The sequence below is a fragment of the Leishmania martiniquensis genome, chromosome 7 (assembly GCF_017916325.1).
Source record: "Leishmania martiniquensis isolate LSCM1 chromosome 7, whole genome shotgun sequence".
Lineage (NCBI taxonomy): Eukaryota > Euglenozoa > Kinetoplastea > Trypanosomatida > Trypanosomatidae > Leishmania > Leishmania martiniquensis.
Genome location: NC_090142.1, coordinates 465001 through 475653, shown reverse-complemented (window position 1 = coordinate 475653; position 10653 = coordinate 465001). Strand labels below are relative to the sequence as shown.

Sequence of the window (10653 nt, the reverse complement as noted above, 5' to 3'; positions counted from 1 at the left end):
TTACATGTTCTTGATCGTACTGTTGATCTGCGTAGTGCTGGGCGAGGGACTGCTCTCCCCCTGCGTCAGCATCGCCGGGTTCCAGTCTACACGGAACCACGGATGCGCAATGACACCGTCCAAGGAGATGCGCTCCTGGGGGTCGACGGTCAGCATGCGTGAAATCAAGTCGCGTGCGTCTGTGCTGAAATGACGGGCCATGCGGAACTCGCCACGCTCGATCTTTGTGAAAAGCGCGTTCACGTTCTCGTCGTCAAACGGCAGGTAGCCGGCCATCATGACGAAGAGCACCACACCACAGCTCCAGATGTCGGCCTTGAGGCCGTCGTAGCCCTGCTCTTTCAACACCTCCGGGGCAACATAATTCGGCGTCCCGCACACCGTCTGCAGCATTGTGCCGCCGCCGCTCGCGCTCGTGCGCTGCAGGTTACTCAGACCGAAGTCGGAGATCTTCAGTGTGTCGTTCGCATCTAGCAGCAGATTCTCGGGCTTGAGGTCTCGATGAGCGATGCCCTGGCGGTGGCAGTAGTTGATGCCGCAAATGAGCTGGTGAAAGTAGTGGCGTGCGGTCGGCTCGTCGAAGCGCTTCGCGCTGGCGATCTTCTCGAAAAGCTCGCCGCCCGTCACAAGCTCCAGTACCAGATATATGTGGTGACTCGTCTGCATCACCTCGTGCAGCTCGATAATGTTTGGTTGGCGTAGCATCTTCATCACGGCAACCTCGCGCTTCAGCTGCTCCTCCATACGCTCCCGCACGAGCTGCTCCTTGTCGATCACCTTGATCGCCCATTCCTTCCCAGTCTCCGTGTCACGCGCGATCTTGACCTTGGAGAAGTTGCCGGTGCCTAGAGTACGGCCTAGCTCGTACTTGCCAAGACGCTTCGGGGCACCCATCACGACGACGACGTGGTAGATACCGGTGAAGGGATGCAGTAAAAATGGAGAGGTGAGAGCGCTGTCGAGACACTCTGCCTTTTTTTCTGTGAATGTGTGTGTGCGTGTGCGTGCTGAAGGTGCTGAAAATGAAAAGCAGTGGCGTCGCTGAAGGCTTGCGGGTGGTAAATGTGTATGGCGAACAGGAGGGGCACGGAGAGGTAAGCGGTCACGCGCAGCTTCGGGAGATGTGGAGGGGAGGGGGGAGTGAAGAAGAATCAGTCATACGAGCACCAGCTGTGTCGCCCCGTGCGTGGATTGCTCCACACGTTTAGGATTCGTAGGAAGAGAGGGAAAGGGGAAGGGGGAGGGGAGGGCCAACGGGGGCAGATGAAGAGACGCACGCGCATCCAGCTCGCAGAGGCGCTGCCATGCGAAGGAGAGGCCCAGAAACCCTCTCAGCGCCGCGGCAGTGCGAAGAAGGCATTGGGGGAGACCGTGGCGCATCTCATGGCGGAGAGACGCATGCGCGAGCACCAGTGGCAAGGCGGCCCGTGTACGCTGAAGCAGATGAAGGCTGAGGCACGTTCAGCCGTCCGTGAACAACAGCGCAGCCAAGCACGCAACTCGCCACGAGGTAAAGGAGGACCTCATGCGCCTCGCCTCGTAGAGGGTCATTACGCTTCTATGCCAGCGATACTGGGCTGGCGCCCGCTCTTCTCTTATACAGCTTAAAAGATGCACGCGGCACACACAGAGAGGAATATGCACGATCCACAACTTCCGTACTCGTGACGCCATCGAACCACACAATCGGTCTGTGGTCCGCCTCTGGGGGCACGGCCTCGCCGTATACCCGACATTACCGTACTCAGTCCCTCAAGTCCCCGAGCAAGAGGGCCCAGCGGCACTGAACCAGGCGGCCGCAGCGATGCGATGGAGGCGCCGGTAAGGCGGAGAAGAGGAGCTGGGAAGCGTTGATCATCATCCCCAAGCCCGCAGCGATGCAGAGTGCGCGGATAAGCCTGTCATTGTGTGCAGATCAGCGGGAGCCCATCGGGCTCCCGCTGATCTCTAGAGCCGTCAGAAACGGAGGTGGCCGAGAGAGGGGCGCACACGACCCAGACCCCAACGGCTGAATCCGAATAGGAAGAATAAGCGGCCCATCGCATAGCTCTCACGACTGTCGATCCGTCAGGATGTGCTGAAGGCGCAGTATATTCCGTGAGTCGGCTTGGATGCCCTCGGCCGTGCCGTCCTGCTATCAGACAACGTGCGCAGCAGCCTTGTCGTGCAAGTCTGCTATCAGCAGCATCGATGTCGCGCTCTGCCCGTCGGCGCCCACTGGCATGTCGCCCCCGGTAACAAGACACTCACGAGCACAGCGGAGGACGTTGGGCCCCCATCACCACCGCCACCGCCACCACGACAGCACCGCATGCACCACACCATAGGCATCCTCATCATCTTTCTCGGAGACGCAATTCGTCAGGAAGGCGACGCTCTACCGTGCCGTCTGCGAAGTCACGGAAGGAATTGAGACTTCAGACCTGCAAGCATCTCCACCTCGCGAGGCCCCCCTTCGACGCTTTTCAGCGAAGAGCCGCTGCAGATGGGACTGGAACTTACTGAAGGACGTTGTGACGTCCAAATGCGCGCTCCAGTAGAACGCAGGGCACACGAGGAGGTAGTCAGTTTAGTGGCACTCATCATGTTTGTGCGCGTGTAAATTTGTTATGCGCGCGACAAGGAGCCCGGTCGGCACCCGTGTCTTTATGACGGCATGCCGGGGTGAGCACTCGCGCAGGTGGACAGGTGGACAGGTGGCCAGACGGCGATGGAGCAACACACTTGTTCCCCCACCCCCCTCTTCCTCATATCTGAAGAGGTTGAGCCTGACCTCGCAAGATGGAGTCTACAACTAGTCGAGAGCAGACAGTGGGGGCGTTGCCCCACCCCCTCGTACAGCCACACCGGCGGAGCAAATCGTCTCGGACTGCGTGTTCCTTACAGGTGCTTCGAGTGCGAGAAAGGTGCGCAGCCCTCTTCTGGTGGATGTGGAGGGTCACGCAGCAGCGGCGGCTCAGCGGCCCAGCCTCGGTGAAAGAGAGGCTCAGCTACCGTCGCAGAGCCCGGATCTGCTTTTCGCGGCCACGCACTTCCCCTCCCCCCCCCGCGCGCATAACGAGTCGCGAGCAACCAGTTGCATTTCACCAGAGGCTTGACGAAAGCAACACATCCTGGGCGGTCGGCATCGCTGAGGTGACGGACGGCCATACAACTACCCCCCATCTCGAAGGAGGGCACCTCACCTTTCGAGGCACCGGCTCTGCAGCAGCGTGTCCAGAGCGGCGCACCGGCCCTTTCGTCGACGAGGGGCGGCCGTCATTCTGCACGTGTTGTCTCAGCAGCCTCCTGCGCTCATCAGACGCCTTCTCGCGGAACTGTCTTTGTCTTCAGGGGGAGGGGGGGCTACATGACGGAACAGCACTTGACGCGCTTCTTCGTAACGGGCGGCAGCGGCCGAGGCTCTCCTGACTGCCGTTGGCCGGGCCTTTGAAATACACGCCGGTTACGCGATAGACCAGCGCCGCTGTTGTCTTTCTCGCCTTCGGCGGTCCTCCGCTCTGCAGCAAGGCCACCACCGTTTCGGTTAGAGCCGGAAGATGCTTCCGCCAATGGCGCTTCGAGTGGCAGCGATGCTGCCCCCATGTCTCGTGCACTTTGGTGTGCTTTACCACCGCCGCGTGTATCATCGGCCCAACTATCGCACGGGTCTTCCTTCGCGGAGGTGTTGCCGTGGCTCTCGTACGTCGAGTAGTCGGCAGCGGCGGAGCCGTGCCGATTGGCAACGGTCATCGACGCGGCAGGGCCAGCGCGGACATCCTCGGATGGCTCATTTCCGTCCATCTCTGCGTGGTCAGCTCCCTGTAGGATTTCGAAGCCGCCAGGCCTGCCCGAGGTGAGGCAGCGACTGCTGCGACCGCCGTGCGACACCGAGTCCGTCATCGGCGACACTGTCAGGTCTGACATGTCAGAACTGTCCATCATCATCATCGCATTTCGGTTGAAGGCTGAGGTGTAAAAGAAGCCGTGAGCAATCTTATACGACGCCGCGCCGGTGCTGCGCTGAAGTTCACGTTTAGCATTGAGCTCAGCTAGCGCCAACCGCGGTACGTAGGGTCTCGAAGCTGCACAACGGGTGTTCCGCTCGGCCTCACCGCTGGTCCGCTCCCCTTGGGCGCTGAAGGAGGTGCTTTCGATGGAGTCCGAGTCAGCGGACTTGCGGTCCGTCTCGCACTCGAGACTGAAGCGCTGGGCCTCACTCGCCTGGTAAGTTGCTGTGGTGTCATTCGTCACACTTGTGTCTCGGGTAGGCACCTGCGACTCCATCGATGGTCCATTGCGTTGTCGTAACTGAAGTGGGCGGTTGCCACGGGGCCGCTCAGCGGACCGGGAAAACTTGGTCACCAAAGTCAGCGCGTCGGGGTCGAGGCTCCCGTTGCCATGCCGTTGGTGCTCCGCCCGCGGCGATTCCTCACTGCGCGGCGTCCACGGCGGTAGCCTACCTTCATCCGGCGCCCCGGCGTTGTGCGAGAGACCGGGGCTGCATGCGGAGCCGAGTTCGCCGAGGTTCATGGGCTGCGTTGCTTGCGATTCGAGCTCCCCCAGCGTGCACGACTCCTCTCTAAAGTCGATGGAAGCCCCATACTCAAGGAGGCCGCCTGGATCGGCGTTCGTGTTGCTTCCAGGCCACTCGCTGATGCTCGGCCACTGCGGCTGCACTTGCAAGGGCTTACCATAGGAGCGACCTCCAGTGGTCATAGGGCTGAGCGAGACGGACACAGTAAACTTACTGAATTCGCTAATGTTGTCATCCAAGGCCGCAGCACTGTTCAGCAACGGTGACAGCCCCTCTGAAGCAGCCGCGGTACCGTCCGAGCGCAGCCAAGTGGGGTGCCCGTTGCTCCCGAAGCCTAGCGAAGTATTCCGAGATGCGAGCACTCGCGCACCACCGCGCACCACGCCGTTGCTGCTCGCAGCTCCTTTTGATGAAGTCAAGCCATCGCTGCGACGATTCGCGTCATTGGCTGCGCCGGCGTCCTTGGCGAGCCCCAAGGGCGTAGCCCAGTCGAATGGGCCGACCGGGACGCTTTCGCGTTTCGCGAGCGTGCGGGACTGCGGCCGCGCCTTCATGCCCGTCTCCCTCACGGCCCGCTGATGGGACGCCTTACGCCGGCCACCGTTGTCGAGAAGAGATGCGCTCTTCCATTCCCGTCGTCTCACGCCGCGCGACACCAAGGGCCACCGGGACACCGCAGCGCTCGCGCTGTCGTCACCGTCGCCCATAGCATCGCCTCGTCCGTTGTCGCGTGTCCGCAGACGCAGGACGGAGGCAGGTATGCTGGCATCGGAGGCTACGCTTGCTTGGCTCACGGAGGACTCGGTCGTCTGCAGGTAGCTCCGCCTACGCTCAAGGCGGTGTAGCGCGGGAGGGAGGCTCTGACCGCTGCTGTCACTGGTGCCCGTCCTCAGCACAAGAGCGCTGACGTCTGCCTTCCTCATCGCTGCCACATCCACGCTCGCCGGGCGAGAGGTCTGCTGACGGCGCCGTAGTGACGGCTCTAGCAGCAACGGTGCTGGGCTGGCACGCACAGAAATGCGAGAGGGGTAGAATCCTTCGTAATCACTCGGCGCAGCGCTGGTGGGACTTCGCGTCCTCAGCTGTGGCGCTTGCAGACGCCCATCACGGATTAAGTTCATGCCCAACCGTAAGGAGACCTGCTGGGAGAAGCCGGGACTTGTGCTCGCCCAGATATAGTCCTCAGGGGCGTGTGCGCCGTCACCCTACTCGCTTCTGCCTTTCAGCTGCTACCGTCGTGCAGCTATGCCGCCTGCCGCCGATGTGTGCAGTGGTCAGTCCCGTCACCGCTACCGTCGCTACTCCCGCGTCCTGTTCGTCAGCGCGGCTAGCTGAATCTCCTGCAGTAAGCGCCTGATAGCAGCGTTTACCTGACCAAGTGGTTCAGCACGTGTGAGATAGGTCGGCTTCCCCGCCGCACCGCTGCAAGGGGACAGAGGCGGGGAGGAGGCAGAGGTAGACGCGGGAAGGCCGTATTGGCAAAGTGGTGGGGACCCGAGGAGGGCGCGGGGGGGAAGGGGAAGGGGAAGGGGAAGGTGGACGACGACGACGACGCGACCAGAAGCAGGAGAGATAGAGAGAAGTGACGCAGGAGTAAGCGGCGTAGCGTCCTCGCGTGTGGGTGAGCCCACCAAGATAAAGCACCTGCAACGAACAGAAATTAGGGGGCGATTGGTTAAAAAAAAAAGAAGAAACGGAACGTGGGGTGAGCGGCACCGAGAAAGAGAAAGAGAGACGCGCAAGCAGCGCCCCCTCCCTCTCAAATCAAGAGTACGCTGTCACAACCAACTTCGCTGATAGCGTACAGCCGACCCCTCCCACTCTTCACCGCAGAGTGAGCGTCAGAGGGACTGAGCGGAGAGGCCTCACGGCAGGGGAGGTAAGGAGGTGTGGCGGCACGTGAACGTTTCCACGTCTCTTCCTACCCATTCAGCGACGAAGAGAGACCGAACGTACGAGCGGAAACAAATTTTACAAAAAACGGTCGAGGAACACTGCCAGAGACACCTTGCAGCGAAGCTGAGCCTCGGCAGACTAAACGAAAAACGGGCTGAGCAAACGGCACCCCACTCAAGGAGAGGAAGAGAAGGAGAGGACAGAAAAGGGGGGCGGGCGGAACGGGAGGGGGAGTGGGCAGCGCACAAGCAGAGAGAGGGGGGCAAAGAGGATGTCACGGAAAAAAGAGTCACAGCAGCTGTCGAGGGGTGAAGGGCGAGAGAAGAGAGCCTCACGTCACTCACACAGCCGCAGACAGGCCTGCACGTCGCGAAGAGGCAGGCGGTACACGGGTACCACACCCTCAGGGAAATTCACGCGACGTCCAATATGCTGTGTGTGTGTGTGTCAGTGTGTATCTGCACTTCTGCCGCGAACCTGTACTCGCTCTGTCACCTGTCGATGATCCTACCGTCGAATAGCGGCGTCAGTTTCTCAGTGTTCAAGCGTATGCGAGCGTATAAAAGGGTGCCTCGCTTCCTCGTCTTCCTCTTCACACATGCACACACGCAGGCACACGCAAAAAAAAAAACACGCGCGAGAACGATATGGCTTCGCTAAGAAACAAAAGGGAGAGAGAGGGGGGAGAAGAGGAAAGAGGGCAGTAAAGGTGATGTAATTCAGTCAGCAGCCAATAAGACCAACAACGAAAAAAAATGGGCGAAGAAGCGAAATAGTGAAAGGGGAGAGGGGTGTGTGGGGGGGGGAGGAGGCGCTGGTGAGGGGGGCGGTTTTGATATGCACGACTTCACGCACTCATGGGCCCAATCGCCGTTCAGGAAGTGGAACGGGTGACCGGGGGGAGGGGGGGAGGTCGCGCACGTGCGACGGTGCGCGGGTGCGTTCTAGTTTCCTTCCGTGAACGCGCTGATTAGGCAGGAGAGAAAGGGTGCTAAACAGCAGGAAGGCGGTCGCCGAGGGCGGTAGCACGACGATCTAAGCACCGAGCACAAGGTGTATGTGCAGTAAGGCGTCTGAAGGGGGGAGGAAGAGGAAGGGGGGTGAGAACGGCTGAGGATTGGGCCCTACGGTGGTGTGCTGTTCTTCAACGCGCGTTGGTGAGTACGGAGGTGAGAGCAGTGATGGTGTTTTCTGGGCTAATAGGAATCGTGGAGGAAAAGTGTTGCAGCGATATGGGGAGGGGGGAGGGGGCAGCTTCGCGGTTCGACAAGCCTGTATGCCTGATGAAGAAAGTGGGCTGGCTTGGAGCACGTCGGCGCACGTGATTCAACCGAAGTACCTCACAAGAAGGGAAGAGTGTGAGACGAATGTGTGTCGATGCTGCGGTCAAAGGAGTGTGCTGCTCAAGTGACGGTAGCAGTGAGTACGATGGGGGCGACGCAAGAGTCGGGTGATGAAGCACGCGCGCGTGAGCACGGGACAACTGAAATGCTCTAGTTTCGTTCGTTACATCCGCAGATGCGCGCGCACACACCGCAAAATGGAGAAAGGGGCAGAGGAAGGAGGATGACGAGAGAGAGAAAGAAAGCGCAGAGGAGGAGGAGGGATGAAGAAACGCATGGAGGAGTACCTTCGCCGCTGCAGACAGAGGGGAAGGCGACCAACGGGCACACTTCATCGTACACCCAACACAACGCCAACACGTACCTTGGCAGTCGCCGGAGGGCGCTCAGAGAGACGGGCACCAACATCGAAGCTGCAAAGGGGGCGCGTGGGTCATGTGTTGGAAGCAGAGTGCCAAACAAAAGCCGTGCACTCCTCTCTCGCCTCGATACGCGCCCACTGATGGCGCGAGAACGGGTGGGCGTGGAAGGGGGAGGAAGAGGACACGTGCAGGGAATGGCCGCATGCAACTAGTTGCATGCCAAAGGGGTATAGGGAAGGCTTAGAACTCGCTCGGTGAAACAGGAAAAAAGGAGGGGAAGGGGAAGTGATGAGGAGTTGACTTAGAACGAATAACAATAATAAAAAAACGTCGGAAGTTTCGCCAGCAGCACCCCTTGCCGCTGCCGGTCAGCGTATCGGCTACGCAGGCACCCTGAGCAGTGGCTTGGCAACACAGGGAAGCAATGGCCAAAGAAAACATGCAACCATACCAGGCGGCGACAGGCTCCATGGATGATGTACTGCGCGTTCCACGCACCCACCGGCACGCCCTCACCCCTCGCCCTCTCTCGACAGCGACGACGACGACCGGCATCACCTCCTCTACCGAAGAAGCGAATGTCTCGTCGAGACATCACTATCACAAAAAAACGTGCGGCACGCAAACAATTACGCAAGGCAGAGAGGTAACGGAATATATATACATGTATATATGTGTATATAAACATGAACGTCCGAGACGCCCTCAACGTGTCTCCGAATAGGTCAAGGGACTGCCGTTCCCTCGCCCAGAGCACCGAGGCACACGCGTCCTCTGCACCTGAAGGGAGATCGAAGGGAAGCCAACCGCGGCACAGAGGAGAAAAAGAGAAAGGGCAAGACCGTCACGACTGGCGCAACTAGGCAGGGCCTCGCTCTGCCCCCCCTTCGCCTCATCTGTGTCTCCGCCTCGGACATTGGCACACGTAAGTACACCGAACACTCTAACAGAGCTGACGAAAAAAATGAATACTTCAACAGAAACGAGTAGGCGGGGCCGACCACGTTCGCCCACGTTTCGCCTGCTCGGCGGGCCGTTAATGCCTTTAAGCGCGCCACCCCTCCGCCACACATACACACACACACACACATGCCACTCCTCCCACGAGCACGTCGACCACAACGCATACGCGCACCGCCACACCCCACCTACCGCCGCAGCACCGCAGGCGCAGTCCGCGTCGTCACGGGACAGGGGGAGGGGCTGCACCCACACACACACCTCCTCCCGCCGGATCGCGGCGCGCGCCGAGCCGCTCCGCTTCCTCCGGGCGCATGCTGCGCAATTAGCGTCGGGCAGGGCCGGGCGGAATCCACGCCCGCACCCACGCGAGACGCACCCAGGGTTCTGCTCCAGTGCCCCAGCGGCGGCCGCGTCTGCCGTGCGGGTAGCAACGCTCCTCTGGCTGCTCGCATCACTAGCTCAAGGGCAAGGTCGGCATGCGTCAGGAGAGGGCCCTCACAGGCCACGCGCCCTCCCTGCATACCACCATCCGCCCTCAGGCCCCCCCCGCGGCGTCGCCTCGAGCCGCAGCAACTCCATAGCATGGGGTGCGGACTCGCCACGTCCCAGACCGCACGACTCGGTGGGGCCGCTCGCAGGATCGCGTTGTGCGGCCGGTGTCTGCGCCCTGTCAGCACACCCGATCACATGTGGGCAACGCCGCGCACGCGCGCTTTCGGCGTCTCGATGTCTCCTGCCGATCCCACGCACAACGCCGGCGCTGCCTCACAGCGCGAGCGCGCTCCTGGCCACCTGCCGCCCGCTCCAGCGCGGCACTCTTCTCGAGGGAAGGAGGGGGACATACACATCCACACGTGCGTGCCTTCACATGTGCACGAACACGCCACCGCCACGCCCCTGCTCCCTACTTGCACCGCAATGCAGAATGCCCAGCGACGCAAGGCACTTCACGGGCCGGTGAAAGGGGGGACACTATCCCCCCGCCGCATTGTACAGGCCTGCCGCCGTTTCGCCGCGGAGCCGGGCCAGCGAGCACCGGTCGGCGCCGCTCAGCCCGCGGACGTTCCGCCGCACACAGCGCACGCCTAAGGGCCGCGGCGGCGCCCAGGAGCACCGCACCCCTCTGCGGCACACCGCCGCACTAACAGCCCGCAGCCGCACCCGCCGGCAGGCTGCACGCGCTCGGCCTCCCCGCAGAGTCGGCACTGGACGCCCTGTGATGCCGGGGTGAGGCAGGCGCCCTCATCAGAGGCACAGCTGCGCACCCTAAGGCAAAACAGTGCGACTGCCTCTCACACCGCCCTGCCGCAGCACCCCCCCAATCGTGCCGCCGCCTCCGCGCTCGGGCAAGACGTTGGCACGCGCATGTGCACCAGCGCGCGTCTGCAGAAGGAAAAGCAAGGGAGCTCCAGGTGGCGCTGGCCGCGAAGAGCCCCCTCGGCAGCCAGTGGGAGAGCGGGGCGGAGGGAAGAAGGAGAGGCGATCAGGTGCAGCAAGGCGAGAGGGAGTAGCTCGGTGCCGTGGCTATCCCAGCGAAGAGCTCAGCGGCCGTGCTGGTGGGAGGCACTGCGCA

General features: G+C 61.5%; 2 protein-coding genes across 2 annotated transcripts; both read right to left on the bottom strand.

Moving 5' to 3' along the window:
• Positions 1-894, bottom strand: LSCM1_07359 (uncharacterized protein; the record flags this gene model as incomplete). Its single annotated transcript, XM_067324732.1, has 1 exon — positions 1-894. One exon carries the CDS (start codon positions 892-894, stop codon positions 1-3), a length of 894 nt encoding a protein of 297 aa, XP_067181089.1.
• A 2451-nt stretch (positions 895-3345) lies between these two features.
• On the bottom strand, positions 3346-5637 carry LSCM1_07358 (uncharacterized protein; the record flags this gene model as incomplete). The annotated part of the gene is made up of 1 exon (XM_067324731.1): positions 3346-5637. The coding sequence occupies one exon, from the start codon at positions 5635-5637 to the stop codon at positions 3346-3348; it is 2292 nt and encodes a 763-aa protein (XP_067181088.1).
• Positions 5638-10653: the final 5016 nt, after the last annotated feature.